Below are 20,725 nucleotides of genomic sequence, written 5' to 3'. Positions count from 1 at the left end.
CTTACTATGTTGAGGCCACCACTCTCAGTGAAGCTTCTTTATGTAAGAGGCAAGCTTGTGATGGAAGGGAACAAAGGAGGAAATGTATCTCCCAAAACTGGGTTTGATGTAATTTTAATGTTTAAGTACCTCCTTCTCTCAGAATCTGTAATGATTACCTTGAACTTTAGTAGCAACATTGAGAGAAATATACACTTTTCATAATGAAGTTTACCTGGAAAGATGGATAGAACTCTGAATTTTGAGGTGATCCCCAAGATTCCTACCCACTGGGATACATACTTTAAATTAGAGTATGGGTGGGACTGTAAATACGGTGGATTTCACAACTGTGATCAGATTACAAAGGTGAAGGGATTTAAAGACCTAATGAAAATCTGAAATGAGCTGACTTTTGGTTAATAAAAAGGGAGATTATCCTGGATGGGCCTGATATAATTAAGTGGGCTCTTAAAAGGTATTGGATCCTTCCCGAAGAAAGATTTGAAGCAGCAAAGACAATTTTCTGTGAGCCTTTAAGAAACAAACTGTAAATCTATGGAGAAGGCCCTGTGGCAAGGAAACAAACTCCAAGGAACTGAATTCTACCAATTGCCAGTGAACTAGAAAGAGTACCTAAAACTCAAGGTAGCAGTTCTGACTGACACCTTGATTTTAACCCAGTCAAACCCAAAGATGAGGAACCAATTAACTTGTGCCTAGACTCCTGACTCATGGAAACTGAGACCATAAATTTTGTTATTTTTTTCTAAGCCACAAAATTGTAATAAGTTGTTATACAGGAATAGAAAACTAACACCAGAAGTAAAACACATCATACTGGATTGTTATTTCACGAAAGTTAATAAAGTTTCCTTCATGTGACATTATATATCCTCTAAATAACAAATTGCTATCTATCATGAATATTTTCTGTACTCTGAAATATTTTACTTAAAAAAACAAAGTGAATTAACCTGTATAGGATGTTTTCATTTTTGTGCATTGAAATTATATTTTCCTTGCTCTGGTGATAGTGGAAAGCTTTTATTCTAGGGATACGTATCAACTGAATTATTAATGAAGTCATTCTTTTAAATTGGTTGGAGCAAAAAAAGCTTTTAGCTTGGGTGATGAGATATTAGTGTGTTGTTTGGGGTATATCTCTTGCCTTTGTGTCCATTAGTTATTTTAACTGACTGCACTAAGACATTTACAACCTCCTAATTTAAATAGCATTGTTGAGGTATAATTAACATATTATAAATTATACATCTATTTAGTGTAGGTTTGGTACATTTTGGTGTATGATCATATCCTTAAAATCATCATCACCACCGGGGCGCCTGGGTGGCGCAGTCGGTTAAGCGTCCGACTTCAACCAGGTCACGATCTCGCGGTCCGTGAGTTCGAGCCCCGCGTCAGGCTCTGGGCTGATGGCTCAGAGCCTGGAGCCTGTTTCCGATTCTGTGTCTCCCTCTCTCTCTGCCCCTCCCCCGTTCATGCTCTGTCTCTCTCTGTCCCAAAAATAAATAAACTTTAAAAAAAAAAAAAAAAGAAAAAAAAAAATCATCATCACCACCAAGATAATGAACATATCACCCTAAATTTTCCCTCATACTCTTTTGGAATACCTCTTTATTATCCCACTCCACCCCCCCACCCCCCAAATCCTCAGGCAATGTCTGATTTGATTTTGTTACTATAGTTTTTATTTTCTAGAATTTTATATAAATAGAATTAAATAGATTTAAGATTTAAATAGATTTAAGTTGACAATATTTTGTCAGCTTCTTTCATTCAGAAAATTTTTTCAGACTCATATATATTGTTGCATGTGTTCACAATTAGGTTGTTTCTAATTTTGAGTTATTTAATATAAAGTTTCTATAAATATCCTGGTCAAGTCTTTGCACAGACATAAGCTTTACTTCTCTAACATTAAGTATCAAAGATTGGAATGGCTGGGTCATATGGTATGTTTGGTCTGTTATGGACCTGCAAAATCATTTTTACATTCCCTCCAGTGTTCCAGTTGGTCCACATTTTTGCCGGCACTTGGTATGTTCAGTCTTTTATTTTCCCTCCTCCAGTAGAAATTCATACCAACAGTGTGCTTTAATTTTTTCCAGCTTTTCTGAGGTTTAGTTAACAATTAAAATTGTAAGATATTTAAAGTATGCAACATGATGATTTGATATATGTTGCATTGTGGAAGGATTATACCCAACATATCCATCACCTCACATATTTACTTTTGTGTATATGTGTGGGTGTGAATATTTAAGTTCTACTCTCTTAGCAAATTTCAGTTATACAATACAGTGTTATCAACTGTAGTCACCATGTCATACATTATATTGTATCTTTGGTCCTTATTCATCTTAGAACTGAAAGTTTGTACCCTTTCACCAAACTCTTCTTTTTCCTTCACCTCTCAGACCTTCATAACCACATTTCTACTCTAAGTTCAACTTTTTTTCTTTTTTTTTTCCTTGACTCCACACATAAGTGATACCATATAGCATTTGTCTGGCTTATTTCATTTAACACAGTGTCCTCCAGGTTTATCCATGTTGTCACAAATGACAGGATTTCCTTTTTTTGGTAGGAAATGTTTCAATTATTTTTTGATAGGAAGTATGGACTGAAGTTAAGTTTTTTTGAGTATAGATATCCACTTATTTAATCACATTGTTGAACTTTTACATTTAGTTTTATTATTTATATAATTTCGTTTAAATATATCACTTTATAATTTATGTTCAATTGTTTCATCTTTTTCCACCTGCTGTTGAGGTTTGATTTTGCTTTTAGCTATTCCATTCAATCTCCTTTATTGGCTTATTAGCTATAAATCTAATCAGTGATTGTTTCAGTTGTATAGTATACATCTCTAACCTAATACAGTTTACTATCAACAGACATTATATCCCTTAATGTACAATATAAAATATTTACATTTATAAATTTCAATTTCTCCCCTCTTGGCTTTTATGCTGTTTTCACACATTTTACATGTTATCCTATACCACATCAGAGAATTATCTTTTAAAGAGATTTAATTAGAATAGAATAGAAACCCCAGAATTAGACCCACAAAAGTATGGCCAACTAATCTTTGACAAAGCAGGAAAGAATATCCAATGGAAAAAAGACAGTCTCTTTAACAAATGGTGCTGGGAGAACTGGACAGCAACATGCAGAAGAATGAAACTAGACCACTTTCTTGCACCATTCACAAAAATAAACTCAAAATGGATGAAGGACTTGAATGTGAGACAGGAAACCATCAAAACCCTAGAGGAGAAAGCAGGAAAAACCCTCTCTGTCCTCAGCTGCAGCAATTTCTTACTTGACACATCCCCAAGGGCAAGGGAATTAAAAGCAAAAATGAACTATTGGGACCTCATCAAGATAAAAATGTTCTGCACTGCAAAGGAAACAACCAACAAAACTAAAAGGCAACCAACGGAATGGGAAAAGATATTTGCAAATGACATATCAGACAAAGGACTAGTATCCAAAATCTATAAAGAGCTCACCAAACTCCACACCCAAAAAAACAAATAATCCAGTGAAGAAATGGGCAGAAAACATGAGCAGACACTTGTCTAAAGAAGACACCCAGATGGCCAACAGGCACATGAAAAGATGCTCAACGTCGCTCCTCATCAGGAAAATACAAATCAAAACCACACTCAGATACCACCTCGCGCGAGTCAGAGTGGGTAAAATGAACAAATCCCAAGAGAAACGGGAACCCTCTTGCACTGTTGGTGGGATTGCAAACTGGTGCATCCGCTCTGGAAAACGGTGTGGAGGTTCCTCAAAAAATTAAAAATAGATCTACCTTATGAGCCAACAATAGCACTGCTAGGAATTTACCCAAGAGATACAGGAGTGCTGATGCGTAGGGACAGTTGTACCCCAATGTTTATAGCAGCACTTTCAACAATAGCCAAATTATGGAAGGAGCCTAAATGTCCATCAACTGATGAATGGATAAAGAAATTGTGGTTTTATACACAATTGAATACTATGTGGTTATGAGAAAGAATGAAATATGTCCTTTTGTAGCAACGTGGATGGAACTGGAGAGTGTGATGCTAAGTGAAATAAGCCATACAGAGAAAGACAGATACCATATGTTTTCACTCTTATGTGGATCCTGAGAAACTTAACAGAAACCCATGGGGGAGGGGAAGGAAAAAAAAAAAAAAGAGGTTAGAGTGGGAGAGAGCCAAAGCATAAGAGACTGTTGAGAACTGAGAACAAACTAAGGGTTGATGGGGGGTGGGAGGGAGGAGAGGGTGGGTGATGGGTATTGAGGAGGGCACCTTTTGGGATGAGCACTGGGTGTTGTATGGAAACCAATTTGACAATAAATTTCATATATAAATAAATAAAAAAAAGAAATAAGTCATACAGAGAAAGACAGGTACCATATGTTTTCACTCTTATGTGGGTCCTGAGAAACTTAACAGAAGACCATAGGGGAGGGGAAGGGAAAAAAAAGGTTACAGAGGGAGGGAGCCAAAACATAAGAAACCCTTAAAAACTGAGAACAAACTGAGGGTTGATGGGGGGGGTGGGAGGGAGGGGAGTGTGGGTGATGGGTATTGAGGAGGTCACCTTTTGGGATGAGCACTGGGTGTTGTATGGAAACCAACTTGACAACAAATTTCATATAAAATAAAATTAAATTAAAATAAATAAAGAAAGAAAGAGATTTAATTATTAAAAAATATTTTACACTTACCCTGTTCCACAACTTCAGCTCTAGGTAATGTTCAATAATATGTTTCCTCTTCTGCCCTTTCAGATCTAGAGGTGGAATGTTCTTCCTACTGTTACTAGTCTCTGCCTTCCATTTCTTGCTAGATCCTTCATCTCTCACATAGCTCTATAAGCAAAGCCTTTATTACATGTTCTTCAGAAGACCACTTTGTGCCATCTGTTTCTAGAATGGTAATTTACTGATATAAAATTTAAACACAATTCTTCTCTTTTTTCTATGACCCCTTGGAAAGGCAGCTTTTGTGGATTGTCCCAGGGGTGTCCATTTACATAGCAGTTCCTGAGAAAACACTGGTCTATCTTTCAGATACCATCCACTTACTATTTTCAAGATCAAGTCACATGAAAAAAAAGTACGTTCATACACAGAGACCAAGATGTTTTGTTTATATCAGTCATTCCACGAACGTTTATTAAATTTCTGATCAGCCTGAATAGATTTTTGTGAATACTACAGATTTCTCAAAGAGCAAGATTTTAGTTTAATAGTGATTATTTTTATTGAACTGTCATTGAAATAAAATGTTATATTATTTTCAGGTGTACAACATGTGATTTGACAATTCTGTACATTGTGCAATGCTTACCACAATAAGTATAGTTACCATCTGTCACCATGCAGTTATTACAATATTATTGACTATATTCCCTATGCTGTACTTTTCATCCCAGAGACATTCATTTTACAACTGGAAGTTTGTACTTTTAAAAAAAATTTTTTTTAGCGTTTATTTATTTTTGAGAGACAGAGATAAAGCACGAGCGGAGGAGCAGCAGAGAGAGAGGGAGACACAGAATCCAAAGCAGGCTCCAGGCTCTGAGCTATCAGCACAGAGCCCGACACGGCCTCAAACTCACGAACCGCAAGATCATGACCTGAGCAGAAGTCGGACACTTAACCAACTGAGCCACCCAGATGCCCCTGGAAGTTTGTACTTTTTAATCTCCTTTATCTTTTTTTTTTTTTTTTTTGGGACAGAGAGAGACAGAGCATGAACGGGGGAGGGGCAGAGAGAGGGAGACACAGAATCGGAAACAGGCTCCAGGCTCCGAGCCATCAGCCCAGAGCCGGACGCGGGGCTCGAACTCCTGGACCGCGAGATCGTGACCTGGCTGAAGTCGGACGCTTAGCCGACTGCGCCACCCAGGCGCCCCTCTCCTTTATCTTTTTATCTATCTCTTCACCCCCACTTTGCTCTGACAACCACCAGTTTGTTCTCTGTATTTACAAATCAGTTTCTAATTTTTGTTTGTAGGTTGTTTTGCTTTTTAGATTCCACATATAAGTGAAATCATATGATGTTTGTATCTCTCTGACTTATTTCACTTAGCATAATACCCTCTAAGTCCATCCATGTTGTCACAAATGGCAAGATTTCATTCTTTTTTATGGCTGAACAATATTCCATTGTGTATATACACCACATCTTCATTCATTCATCTACTAACAGGCACTTAGGTTGTCTCCATATCTTGTCTATTGTAAATAATGTTGCAATAAACATAAGGGTGTGTGTATCTTTTTCAATTAGTGTTTTTGTTTACTTTAGGGAAATTCCCAGCAATGGAATTACTGAAATGTATTAATTTCTATTTTTAACTTTTTGAGTAAACTCCATACTGTTTTCCATAGTGGCTACTACAATTTACATTCTCACCAGCACTGTATAAGGGTGCCCTTTCTCCAATCCTTGCCAACACCTGTTATTTCTCATCTTACTGTGGTTTCGATTTGCATTTTCCCAGTGATTAGTGATGTTGAGTATCTTCCTATGTATGTTTTGGTCACCTGTATATCTTCTTTGGAAAAATGTCTATTCAGATTGCCTACTCATTTTTTAATAGAATTGTTTGCTTTATTGGTGTTGAGTTGGTTTTATTAATGTTTTCTAATTTTTTGGTGTTTTCTATTTCATTGATTTCCACACTGATATTTTTAATTTACTTTACTCTGCATACTTTTGGTTTTATTTGATCTTCTTCTCTGGCTTTTAAGATGGAATCTGAGGTCATTGATTTAAAATCTTTTCTAATATATTTAGTACTATAAAATTTCTTCTAACTACTTGATGAGGGAGATTCCACTAATATTGAAGTGTTTCCTTTTTTTTATAGTTACACAGAGTGAGCCAGGGCTGGGCAGAGAGAGGGGGAGAGAGAGAATCCCAAGCAGACTCTGTGCTAGTAGCACAGAGTTGATCAGGGCTCAACCAAGAGTTGAGCTTGGTTGAGTTGGTTCAGCTTGTGCTGAAACCAAGAGTAGCTTAATCAACTGAGCCACCCAGGAGCCCCAAAGTGTTTCCTTTTTTAGTATCTGTGCTGCCCAAGCCAGCACAAGTGTTTCCTTTTTCATTCAGCTCAAAATACTTTTTTGTTTGGCTCTATTTTAACCCATGAGTTATTCACAAGTGTTTTACTTGATTTTCAAGTATGTGAGGAAATTCTAGAGATCTGTTTTTACTTCTAATTAAATTTCAGTATTGTTAGAGAGCATACATTGTAAAAATGGAATCATTTTAAGTTTATTGATACTTATTTTGTAGCCTAGAATAGTTAAATGTTTATTACGCATTGCAAAGAATGTGTATTCTATAAATGTCTATTAGACCAAGTTCATTGGTAGTGTTTACCAAGTCTTCTATGCTAGTATTGAATTTCTGTCTACACGTTCCATCTTATTGAGAAATGAGTATTGAAATCTGATTATAACTTGATTTTTCTGAAATTCTATCAGTTTTATCTTAAGGTATTTTGAAACTATGTTATTAGGCACACACACATTTAGCAGTGTGTGTCTGCTTGATAAATTGGTCCTTTTATCATTATAATTGTGAAAAAGTAAATGAATGCATAACTCAGTTGATCAATTAGTTTAAAGAAATTGGCATAAGAATAAAAAGATCTAGAGACCAGATGGAAGAAGCTTTGTTTATATTTTTAATTTTTTTTAATGTTTATTTTTGAGAGAGATAGAGGCAGAGTGGGAGCGAGGGAGGGGCAGAGAGAGGAAGAAATAGAACTTGAAGTAGGTTCCAGGCTCCAAACTGTCAGCACAGAACCAGACACAGGGCTCCAACTCACGAACTGATCATGACCTGAGCCGAAGTCAGATGCTTAACCGGTTAAGCCAGCCAGGCGCCCCTGTTTATGTTTTAGAGGGAAGGTCTTCTGTGTTTTTAAATTATTGAAAATGTAATCAACAATGTTGATGTGGCTGTATTAAAAATGATACTTCTTTGAAAAGTTAGAGAAAGAAAAAACAAGAAAAAAGCATTCTGCATGTTTTCCAAGGAACAAACTTTCTTCTTTGCTGTGCAATAATAGAGGTTTGGTACAAAAATAACCACACAAAGTGAAAGGAAAAAATCAATAGTATTGTTGTCTTCACAGCTAAATTCTTAACATTTTTTCTGATATATATTAAAAAAGGAAAATTGGCAAATATTTTAGGTTAAGTACCAATGTTTAAAAAAAAAACAAACTCGGACTAAATCCCTAGATTTACCAATTTCAAAAAGAAAGTAACATTTTATAAATTAAAATTTTATGAAATAAATGAAATTTTATAAAATTTGTAAATTTAGGCAATAAATGATTTGCCCAAGTAATCTAGTAGGTGGAATCCAGGGGCCAAATTCTATAAAACATATTTATTGACTCTATAAAATAAATTGGACATAGCAAATAGCTATGTAAAGAGTTACTATATAAAATTGTGGTGGAAATAAAAAGTTCAGTTATCTTCCTCCTGTAGTATCAGAAATACCTGACCCATCTGAGATAGGTGAGTTTTAGTGGTCACTGTAAACACATGGTAGAGATTGTGAAATCACAGAGAGCAGATGCTGTCAATTCCAGCTTCTGGACTCAGAGAAGGAAGAGTGGCAGATGCCGTTACAGTGAATGAGGGTGAGAAACTCTAAAAAATCAGCTTCATTTCCCCCCATCCAGGGGGCCATCTAATGCACAAAAATGCCTAGAACCAAAGAGCTGTGTAATCCACGTTTCCTACAAAAGATGTTAGCATTTTCTAAATCCTCACCTACTGTGCCTGGCAGGCATTACATGACACTTTTCTGGAAGTTTCATCAGCGTCATGTGCACATCTGTGACACAATGTGTCTGTGCAGAGCCCAGAGTGGACATCCCTGAGTAAATGGACTCTTCAGGTTACTACAGCCGGTGACCAGCCAGGAAGGGGTACATCAGCAAACTAAGGAAGGTGACTTGCAGCTGTTTGGAAAATACAACGGTTCACGTGACGAAGACCAATCTCGTGCCAGAAATGGTTGAGTCAAACCGACTTCAAATAACTGGTGGCAGTTATGAAGCCCCTGGATTATCCAGATACGGATGTTCCTTACTGTGCCCATGGTGTGACCACAACATAGTAGCTGTATATATTTGGGAACACTTTCAGAAATGTATTTCTATGGCAGTTAGTTATAAAGTGAGTGAAACTAAAAATATAATCTATCAAGAAGTATCGCTGTTTGGGGTTAACATTGTAGAACGACTACTCTGGAAGAGATCTTTATTCCTTGGAGTATTAAGAAGGCATCACATAATTGCTGTCTTTGCACATTGTGTTCTAGAGTGCCTGATTTATTGAAATCAGCATGAGGCCAGTTGTAAATATTTATCTTAAATCCAGATTTATAATATATCTTAAGTATCATGTAAAAAGTATTTCATCTGTAGATTAAGAATCACTTCATTTTCAGCAAAATGTTTTTATATAAAACTTCTTGAAAACAAAAGGGATCTGTTTTTGTTTTTTTCTCTAATTTTTGATACCAATTTCTTTTGGAAATATATAAATGGTAAATCTTCTTTTAAGATTTTAAGATAGGTGAATCTCACTAAAAGTAAAATACAGATGGCCATAGAGTCTGGAAAAACTAATATATATTTAATGGATTGATACCCCTTGATTTCTTATTCTGAGGAAAATGTGCAAGTTTATTTCATGAAACCATCTGAAGCAATGTATGTAATATGCAATGATTGAAGGAAATTCTTCTTTAATATACATTGTTCATTATAATTTTGCACAACTTAATGAACTGTGAATTACTAGTGAGGAAAAGCACATTCAACTTATTACAGCAAGAAAGTACTTACTATGGACATTTCCCATGTTTCCAGACTTTCTGGCCACCCTGAGCAACTTTAATTCAAAAGACTAAGGAAAAATCACTTATTTTAACCATGTTAAAATAGTAACTTGAAAAAGATATTTTCCTGTATAAACTTTTCCTAATTGAGCCCATTTTGTTCTGATCAATAAACTTATCTGCATAACTTGTGCTATAAAAAAATGATCTGATAGAATGCTAAATGACATCCATGACCATACTCCATTTTATGATTCAATGATATCATAAAGGAATAAAGTAGAAAAATTAACAAAAAAAAGAAAAAATAATAATAAAGTAGAAAAATTAATAGTTATAAATTGTTTATGTGGGAAAAATGAATTTCTTGTTAAAATAGACCAAAAGAGCCCTTGTGTCAGCCTTGCTCCTCTTAGAGAAAGAACTGTGATGTCATCATCCCAATGGAAAATCTGAGAGACTTAACCTGTGATACATCTTGACAGCTGTCATTGAAATTTTATCAAGGACAATAGGTTGCTTATGAGTATTGAGAAATATGTAGTCTCATTGTAATGTACCCTTTGGAAAGTGCTGGATATATAACAAATGAAGTTTCATTATTCATGATAATATAAATATTGATTAAAATGATTAAATCAATTAATATGTTAATATATTCCTTGCTCAGTAATTTTTAAGCTATCTATATATCTCAAAAAAGACATATTTCATAATATTTCAAATTTATTCTAAACAATGTGTTCTTTTTTAGCCCTGTAATAATATAAAGTGGATCTTGACTGCCTTTCTTAGAAAATGTGCATTTCATAGAATTAAAAATGAATCCTTCTCAATAGTTTGTCCTTTTTTTTAAATGTTAGCTGAACATTAGGACTGTGTTATATACTGAAGACATGTATAATAATATCATTTATCATTGAAGGAATAAAATAATATAAAGAAGTATAATTTTGCCAGATGATATAATAGGAATATTACCAGGAATTTCACTTATTTGTGAAAAATATTCACCGATAGATAGCTTGTTAAAAAATAAAACCCACAAGCCTGATGCAAACTGCTAGGTACAAAATAATGTGCTAATTACATAGACCTCTGCAAGACAAGTATGAATCCAGACACCTCTTTTCTGGTTTATTTTATTTCTAGAGTCCATTTGTTGCAGGTCTTTATTATGTTTTCAAAGTAAATAAGTAATCCGTTTGCAGTTCAGGTCTTGTCCCCAAGAGAATACAAAAAATATGCAACAGTGACACCATTTGGCTGGATAATAACTAAAACTGGACAAATAAGATATTTTCTCTCATTGGAGACTGTTTTAGTTGTGTTTAAAAATTGTGATTCTCAAGTTAATGGGCACCTGTGGAAATTCATTTTGCAAATCTACACGTAGAATCAGTAATTCTTTTGTTCAGAGTCAATAACATTACAAAAGAAAAAAATTCCCAAGCATTTCCCCAAGCAGAGACCCCCATTTAGCACAATGCTGACAATGCCTGAGTGTTTTGAGGATTGCAAGAGGGGCATAACTGACAATCCCTCTTGTGCAGGGGCATAACTGACAATCCCTCTTGTGCTGCTACTATGCTAGTTTCATATTTACCAAGAAGGACTTGTCAATATTTGTCTGCTTGGGATCTTGAAAAATGGATGCGAGGTCTCTGTGAGGTCTTTGTGTTGAGTCTCTATGGGGTATCTGTGTAAGGTTTCAATGTGAAATGTCTGTGCGGCAGTGAAAGATTTCTGTGCACTGTCTGTAGATGTCTTTCTGTGAGGTTTCTATGTGAGGTCTTTTTGAGGCTATGTGATGTCTCTGAGTGTTGTTTCTGGGTGAGGTCTCTGCGTGAGGTCTGTATGGAAGGTACCATTGGGAAGTCTTGATAGGTTTGCCGTTAGGTCTCTGGAAAATCTCTGAAATCTGTACTAGGTTTCTGTCTGAGAATCTGTGGGGCAACATGAAGTCCCTATACGAGGTCTCAATGTGAGGTCTCTGTAAGGCAACATGCTAGTCACCATGGAAGGTGTCTGTGTGAGAGAGGTCTCTGTTGAGAGTTGTCTCTGTAAGGTCTGTGTGTTCTTTTTGCTGGGAAGTGTCTCTGTGTTGTCTCTGCATGAAGTGTCTCTGTGTGGGTGTCTCCATTTCTGGCCTTGCCACACCTTATGGAAATCTGGGCAACAGAAGGGTGAAGGCACTTGCTTCTTTGTGTTTGAGGGGTGGGGGTGGGGGAGGGGTTGTGTTGTTGTTTGTTTTCTGTTCCGTCAGCATTCCCATCTGCAGCACTTCTGGCAGGGGCTATGTGGTCCACATCTAGCCCCTACTCCTGTCCCAGAACTCAACTCTCAGTGCCCCTTGAAGACTTAATAGCAACCAGGCTCAGGGCCCTTTGCTCTGTCCCACCCTCTCCTAATCTCCCAAGGGCCCCAAGGTGCTGTCTGTGCTGGGTCCCAATCCCTTTCCACAGGTCTTGGCTCCACTTACATTGCTGGACCCACTCTGGAGGCTGACTCAGGAATTGGGTCCCAGAGGCAAGACCTGGCTCCAGGGAGAAACCAGTGACACAAGTAGGCTTAAACCCACTCTCCCCTCCACCCCAGGTCCCACATGTTGGGCATCCTGACAGGCATGGGGGACAGGGCCCATTCCTGTTATCCTCTGGATCAAGGGCATCTCCTGGAGCAAGACTCTCTACCATGGGAATGATGCCCTCTGCAGCTGTGCCTACTGTGCATAAAGCACAGACTAACGCTAGAGAAATTGCTCATCTTCTTGCTTTCTCATATGGATAGGGGCCAGGGAAGGGGGAAAGCTATGCTAGAAGTGGAGAGAGCAGTGGACCACTCCTGAGCTATACCTCCCCATTTTGAACAGGTCATTTCCATGCTCTCCCCAACTCCCATTTCACAAATCCTGTCTGATGGCCTCATCTGCTGGACTCTGGAGTATGCAAGGACTGGGAGCCAGACGAGACTTAGTACATGATTGCAGACTTACTACATGATAACTCCCCACCACTCCTTGAGGAGCAGTTCTACAGCCCTGTGTTTAAATAAAGGTCACCAGACTGGAAGTTACATCTGAAGCTCCCTAATCCTGGCTTTTCCACCTGTATTCTTGAATTCAAGAGGTGATAATGTGTAAGTGTATTAAATATATTATTAAGAGATTAACCTTCCCTCATTTGCTTTACATCTACAAATTTGACCATCTGTTCTGGATATAAAAGTGGCTTCTCTATGTCTGTGATCTTAGAGCTGAAGTGGGGTGGAGACCATGATGGGGTATGATGAGCCACTGGGCCCTTAACTTTTTCTTTCCTCCAGGCCTGTAGATGGTGGTGAGATATCAGAGGCTCTTCATTCACTGCAAATTTATAGGCACCATGTGTCCCTTTGCCTTTTTCTTTGGATCCAAACTTTTCAACTTGTCTCCCACATCCCATTCTAAGTTCATAGTATTCAACCATCACATAGTTACTACATACAGATACTCTCAATCCTGTTTCATTAATCCAGAACTCCTTCTCTGGGGTTAACATAGAGGGAAAGCAGGTGACCCTTGAATATTCATTTGGGGTAAAGGTGAACATAGCCCTTAGCAACTTCCCTGGTGTTCTCTCACTTACACATACTCAGAGCTGGAAGTGCCATCCTCATCACTGGAAGTACAGGAAAGGCAGAGGTAGAAGAGGGTGACATTAAAGCTAAGCTCAGAGGGGTTCACAGGGCCTAACTCAACCTCAGCTCTTCACAAGAGAGAGAAGGGGCTCTCAAGAGCAAGTGCCCTCTATTCTTCACCAAGAGATCCAGGAAAAAGATTTCTCCTGCTTCTGAACTTTAGGCCTAGTACCCTCTACCAAATTTCAATCCACTTGGTTCTGATACTTCCTGGAGCCTGAGTGGGACCCTGAGTCCAGCCCCATGATGTCTGGAAACCTATCCCCTATAGCTGTATAAATTTCAAAATAGAGTGGAAGTAGGAGAAAGGCAAGTTGAGCCAGATCTTGGGTAAGGTCTTCATAGGTATTTCTCATCTTTTTAGGGTAGTTTTTGTTTGCATAATGACAGTATCATGAAAACAATGTATAATGAAAGGATAAGGAGCAAGCCTACAATGCCCAAGGCCAAAATCCCTCCATTCTCCTCCCTTCTAGAAGCCAAAGTACATACTGAGCACAGCACAGACAAAAGCAACCATACTACCCTCTTTTGGGGGGAAAACATATATATTGGGGAATATTAGGTATTTGGATGTGCTAATGAGAAAAAAAACACTTTCTTTACATGGACTAATTTTTTTCTTGAAGACATATTTTCCTACTAGGAAAGGCTAAAGAAGTATTTTATGATCGACCAAACAGGGAGGCCTGAAGAAGACAGTGCCGTGGACAGTGTTGATGGTAGCCTGGGGCACCTGGCATCCTTGGCCTATACTGGCAGGGACTGACTGGAGACAAAGTCTTCTTGGGAGGCAGGGATGGGAGGTGCCTTGGGTCCAGTTGCTCATCCTTGAATCTTACACTTTTCAAGGACTGTCGGTGTTTAACCTGCCTTTCCTTGAAAGAGCTACTCTGATCATTGGAGGTGTCTTGGTGATTGTGGGCTGTATAACTCATTCTCCCATGCTCTGGGTAGAAGGGAACCCTGTGGTAGCAGAAACACCCACATACTGGTGCTTGGAGTTCCTGTTTGTGCTCATTTAACTTTGTGCCATGAAGTCCATGGTGGATTGCCATTTTCTCCTCTAGAATTTGTCCAACAGCTGTCATGAGTGCCTGAGCCTCAGCAGTCTCATTAGCCATAATTGATCTGCTTTTGACTGGTCCTTGGCTCTGGGCAGAGGCTATTACTGGCTTACATTTTTGCATAGTGTTCTGACCTTTGACTTTTCTATTGGGGAAAATCCATTGAAAAAAGTGCCTCATCCTTTTTCTGAAGAGGTTTTCTGGAGGACCTTGTTTCTTCTCTGGCAGGAACTGTATGCATCTGTTCCTAACAGAGTCTACTGTTCCTCTGACTGGGGAAAGGTGACTCATACTTTCAGCTTGAGAGGTCCTCAATTCTTCAAACCGTTCTTTATTCGTTCCTGAGTTGGGCATCCTACAGTCCTCTCTCTTATAAGTAGAGGCAGTCATCTTGCTCTGGCTCTTCCATGAGTCCTGAAGTCCAGAGTTCATGGGATCTTGCTGCCTTAAGCAGCTCCTTTGGTTTGCCATTAAGCCATACAGCATCTGGGAAGCTATCTTGTCTCCAGTAGGCACTGTCTGGGGATAACACTGAGGTGCCTGAGAAGCCAAGTTGTCTACAGCAAGGATCACGTGTGTAGGACAGTCTTGAGACTGGTTCTCTGGCTTTATCTTCAATTTGGACTTAAATTCACTAACCTCTGTGTTAAGGCATGACTCTCCAGGATCTTGAATAGCAGACATTCTAGAAAGTTTTTTACTGGTATCTAAACCCCCCATATGTGCATTTATGGTTTGGGGTTTTGTGAGCACATTGGTTCCCAAGATGGGTCTTGGCTGAAGAGTAGGAGGCTTGGCCTCTACTGCCTCCGTGGCCTTTTCAGACCTAAGATATTGGGGTCCTAAGTTCATCTTCAGCATTGCTACCCTATGGCAGGGGTCTTGTGAGGCCCAATCCTCATTCTCCTCTCTTGGCTCATTCCCGGCCATTGCTGAACTGGGACTCAGCTCTAGGCTGCTCTTCTCAGCCCATTCTGCAGAATCACTCTGCGGAGTTCTGCCCATGAGGTTGAGTGTGAAGGACTGAGAAGGTGGCCTGCTATCCTGTCCAGTCAGAGAGGCCTTTGAGGACCCCTGGTTGTCATCAGATGGGGTCCTTACCAGGGCCCTCTGGATTTCCTCATACATAGGTGAAGGGGCAAGGAGAGGCCTCTCCAGGGTGAGACCTGACTCTTCTGCTACAACTTTCTTTCCCAGACATGCCTGAGAAGGTCTTCCCAGGGATTCGGCAAATTTGATTATTGAGGCAGTTCTAGACACACAGGTGGCTGAGGGGTTAAAGGCAAACTGCAGAATGGGCAAAGGTTGAACCTTTTTCAACTTAAATAGATTTATGGGCTTAAGAACCTTGAGGGGTAGACCCCACCTGTGCCTCACCCAAAACCTTATAATATGTGCTTCCAGCACTTCTTTAATGTCTGGATTGAGGAAGGAAACCCTGTGGGAGGTGTTCACATATGGTCCCCAACACTTCAAGATTCCTAGGTTTCTGATTTCCTTGTGAGTGTTGGACTTGGGAAAAGCATGGTTGACTGCAAGCCAGGATTTGTGCACACTCACAGGGATCAAACTCCCACTGATCTTCCCCAACTTCCTACCCAAATGGTCTTTCAGGATGTTTTCTAGATTCTTATCTAAGCTCTTTAGCAAATCGCTCCCTGAGTCACTCATTGACAACCCCAAGTCACATTCTGACTCTCCAGAGCTTACTTCCTGAAACCCCATTAGGGAGCTTTCTGAGTCCCTGGAGAGATCTTTTGGGACCTTCCCTAAAATATACCCCAGGCCCTTGCCCATGCCCTGGCTTAGCTGGAACTCCACTTTCTGTGTATCCTTGTTGCTTTTACCTGCACATGCAGAGGGACGTGAGGGTCCATGCTTGCCCTTTGCCTGACATGTCCCTGGTAATTCACCCTGAAGCTGCCTTAGTTCCAGAGACTCTTGGATCTTACGGGGCAGCTCCCACCGGTGTTCAATAAGCCACTTTTGTAGGTGTTGCTCCAGTTGCTTACGGAGTTCAGCACTGATTGGAAAGTTCTCAGGAAGGAGGGAGACTGCCCAACTGTCCTCAGGAAGATTGGAAGTGAAGACACTAAAGACTTCTTGAGATCTTTTGATTACAGAGGATAAAGCCCACCCACTTTCTAGTTGCTTCTGCAACAAAGGCCATTCTGGATGTTGAATCTCAGGTGGGATGAGAAATTGTGACTTATCCTGGGCTATAGGGCAAGATACTTCACAGGCCTCAATCTGAGGTGGCGAAGGTGATAGGATTGGAAGAGAGGATTGGCGATGATCCTGGGTCAGGATCTGAGCCAGAGACGGTGGTTGAAATTGAGGTACAGATGAAACCAAGGGTTGAGATTGGAACTCCAGTTGGGATGGGGGCTGGGACTGAGAAAGCAGTGGAGATAGTTTAGCCTGCATTTGAGTTGGGCAGGCACTTGAGATTCCATTGAATAAGAAAGAGGAAGACTGTGGCACTGAAGAGCCCTCAGAGATCCAGGCAGTAGCTACCAGAGATTCGCTGTGTAGAGAGGGGAGACCCCAGAAAAGTTGGTTATATTTCTGCTGTAGATGGTGTCCCAAGACCTTAGGATATGAGAGCTTCTGATGGCCAGGCAGCTGCTCTGGTTTTCCTTTTGTACTCCAGAAGTGTTGGAGGCTTGTGTTCTGTTCAGGACTCAGTGACTTCAACATATTCCCCAAAGAATTCAGGTGGTAGTCTGGGCTTATTTGTTTTGGATATGATTCATCTTTTTCTTTTTCTTTCCAAATCTTGACCTTGACTCTCTTTGTGACTTGTATTTCCAGGAGCTTCTGATTATCTGAGCTCAGCAAAGAGGGGCTAGCAGCTCCTACCTGTCTGTTGGTGGGGTTTCCCCAGAATGAGGCCTCTGGTGAGTGGTGGGAAAGGTGTTCTTGCTGAGACTCATAATTTGATGAGGTTGAGAGGCACAGGGCTTTGGCAGCAGTGTGCCACCATGACAAGGCTGAAATGGGACAACTTGAGTGGCCAAGGCCTGAGATGGCTGGAACAGCAGAAGCTGACCAAGGGGTGTGAGATGACCTCTGTGGAATGGTGCTTGGTGGGAATGTCAAGGAGTCACATTGAGGAAGAGTCAGAATAGAGTCTGGAGGTTGTGGGGCAGAGGAGGTTCTCAGAGGTGGAGGGCAGGCCTCTGAATTAAGGGGACATGGAGGCAGAGGGGAAAGAGCAAGTGGCTGGGGCAAAAGGCTGTTGAGGGGAAGGAAAGGCTCTGGTGGCGAAGAGGCACTCAGAGATGAGTGGGAATGAACAGAAACTGAAGAGGTCATTGAGCCAAGAAGTAGAGGGCGCTGAGTCAGGGGAACTGGGGTAGCCAACAGGGACATGGTGGGAGCAGCAGCATCCACAGGCTCCCTGCATGGCTGGTGGGCTCCAGCAGGCACTGCTTTGCACACCTCACCAGGGATGTCTTGACATAAGAGTTGATGAAAGCCACCTTTGTCAGGGAGCCTCCCCAGGCAGCTGCAGGAGACAGGAGGCACAAGCTGTGGCTAGAAGCTGACAGGGCAAGGAGGGCAGGGCAGGCTGGGCAGGGATAACACCTGCAACCTACAGCCCTCCACAGTCTGCATACTGATTTCACATTGCTCCTGCTATTCCTTACCCCAGAACTTTATCCATACTTTGTTTCTGTGGCTCCCCCTCCCAGGGTTCCCTATGGACCAGGGGTCAAATCATAAACTCTGGGACAAAGGAGGACCAAGGAAAAGGGGGGAAAGGGGAAAAATTCTTTACCTTTGCAGAAGTGAAATCAGACTGCGAGCTCCCTCTAGTTCTTTCAGGCAATTTCTGCAAGCTGGAAATAAGGAGGCTGGGTTACAGTAGTGAAAGTAGGGCCCTAAGTGCTTTAGGGGAGGCTGAGTGCAGGGGGGAGCTTTTAGGCTGAGCTTTTAGGGGGAGACTGTTGGGAGATTAGACTATGGAGCGCAAGCATCACTGTTCAAACCACATGATCCCTCACAGTGATGGCCAGGTTTATTATGGGGAGTACTTTGTCATTTACATTACCCCCCAGAGACCTCACAACTGCCTTGTTGGGGAGAAAGGACAGGGGTCACCCCACAAAAGAATCTGAGTGAAGTTAAACCACTTATCAACCCGAAGGTTCCACCTGTGGATCTAGGCATTAGTGGTCTACTACCGCCCACACTCCTCTGCCAGCTGACACCCATTTCAGCCTCTATCAACTTCCTTCCAAGCATGGAATCTGGGAAATATACAGTAGCTGATCTCCTTCCCAAGAGCTTCTCTGAGGGCTCTTTTTCCTGAAGGATGGCCTCTGCCCCTGGCATCCTTGGAGACCATGGAATTAGACCCTCAGGAACAAGTGAGTTGGAGAATAACTTGGCACATGTAGGGCTAAATGGCATAAGCTTACCTTTCAAAGCTCCGCTTTTTTTCTTACTCTTGCTCCTCCTCCTCAGCTCCACTTGATGCTATGAGAAAAGATGAGGGACTCGGACTCAATTATCTCTTCTCTCTAGATGATTCACAGATGCTCAGTGTTCATAAACAATATGACTTTCTACATTTCTACATATAATGGAGCTCTGTGGCTTTCTTTTCTTTTACTCATCTTTAAAATGAATAAAATATTTTTAGTTTTTCTTCTTTGAAAAATGTAAAAATGGATTTTCTATGTGAGATCACTATGAATTTCTTTCATCACTATTCCTCTACTCAAGAAATACACACACACACATACAGGTCCTTCTATGCTCCACTGGATAAGACTCTGTTTCCGGAGTTCAGACCCCCACTCTAGCCCTTTAGAGGCTCTCAGGTTCAGCACTGCCTTCAGATCAGCCCAACACAGAGGAAGAGCTCACCTGAGACACCTGCCACAGGAAGGGGAAAGTGGCTGGTAAAACAATGTTTAGGAGTCTGTTCTTCTGCAGACAATGAACTCAGTATACAGTCCTCACTCACTGGTCACTGAATCTGGGACTTTGCCCAGGAGACCTAGGGTCTGGAGATCTTGGGATAGAAACCCTTGTGCCCACTCTAAGCTTTGCCTGGCCTAGCTAGTCCCTAGAAGGATGATGTTCTATTCTTTCCTGAGAGTTCCCATCTCACAAGACTCTCTAGATGATTTAGAAAAGTGGATATAAGAATAAGGAAAAAAAAGAGATAATCCCTGTTGGGGTTTAGCTAAAGTTTCCTTACCTTCCTGATATTTCTATATTTCTTAGCTGGTGATAAGGATGGATTACTCTGAAAACAAGGGAGTAACAGAAGGAAGAGCCCCAGTCCACACAGGAAGGCAAAGATGGCATCAATCACCCAGGAGGTGGGACCAGAGCTCAGCCAGGAGGTACCAGTGCTTCTCAGGGAAAAGAAATTCTTCATCTTTGGAAATCTGTTGTCCTCAGGCTACTGAGCACTGGTAGTTCACTTGGGGACAGAGCTCTAGGCCTGCATCACAGAGCTAAAGCCTTGTCACAAAGGGTTCCTGAGAATGGGGGAGGGGGCGGTGAGAGGACCCAGCTAGAGCATCACCCCTCCCCCATCATTCAGTCCCACAGATCCCTGCACTTTCCTGAGCCTTCTAGATTCCACCTTCCAACTCTACTGTAATGTCAGAGAGACCTTGGCCAATTCTCTATTCATTCCATCTAGAACTCAGATATTACCTGGTCCCTTTGTCCATTAGGGGTCTTGACTCAGGGCCCACTAATTTTATAACCCTTGAAAATCTGAAGTTGACCCTAGAATTTTGGCTATTTCCCGGGGAAATTTTCTTTTGGAATTTTCTCTGTCCTCAACTCTAGTTTCCCATATAATGTTCTTGTCTTGTATAAACCCAAGCCCATAATTTAAATTTCTTTTGCAGTTAGTTTTATGAATTTTAGTGTTTGCTTTGTCTCATTTTCAAAAGGACATATACACAAAAAATAAGATAATTATTCAAAATTCATAAATTAAAGTATGAAAGTTACTTTCTAAGTTTGTAACATTTATAATTCTAAAGTTAGTAAAGCTTTAAACTTTACTACCCACTTTTGGGACATGTGGATACATACACACATTCACAG

The 20,725-nt window shown here is 40.4% G+C and overlaps 1 protein-coding gene across 1 annotated transcript; it reads right to left on the bottom strand.

Moving 5' to 3' along the window:
- Positions 1-13,908: 13,908 nt before the first annotated feature.
- Positions 13,909-20,071, bottom strand: LOC112868726 (spermatogenesis-associated protein 31A6-like). The gene is made up of 4 exons (XM_025931690.2): positions 19,857-20,071; positions 19,069-19,126; positions 18,426-18,486; positions 13,909-18,152 (listed from the first exon to the last, which is right to left on the bottom strand). Exons 1-4 carry the CDS (start codon positions 20,037-20,039, stop codon positions 14,240-14,242), a joined length of 4,215 nt encoding a protein of 1,404 aa, XP_025787475.1. The 5' UTR covers positions 20,040-20,071; the 3' UTR covers positions 13,909-14,239.
- Positions 20,072-20,725: the final 654 nt, after the last annotated feature.

This window comes from Puma concolor, chromosome D4 (genome assembly GCF_028749965.1).
Source record: "Puma concolor isolate L17-30 chromosome D4, mPumCon1.1.hap2, whole genome shotgun sequence".
Classification (NCBI taxonomy): domain Eukaryota; kingdom Metazoa; phylum Chordata; class Mammalia; order Carnivora; family Felidae; genus Puma; species Puma concolor.
Note: the sequence above shows the minus strand (reverse complement) of the source record. Positions and strands in the feature narration are given on the sequence as shown.

Bases quoted from the DNA above. Each gene is read 5' to 3' on its own strand.
- LOC112868726 (XM_025931690.2), bottom strand. From the start codon at position 20,039: ATGAAGAATTTCTTTTCCCTGAGAAGCACTGGTACCTCCTGGCTGAGC. The intron at 18,487-19,068 runs GTAAGCTTATGC...CCTTATTTCCAG, and splicing joins AAAAAGCGGAGCTTTGAAAG to CTTGCAGAAATTGCCTGAAA. The intron at 18,153-18,425 runs GTAAAGAATTTT...TGTCTCCTGCAG, and splicing joins CTGATTTCACTTCTGCAAAG to CTGCCTGGGGAGGCTCCCTG.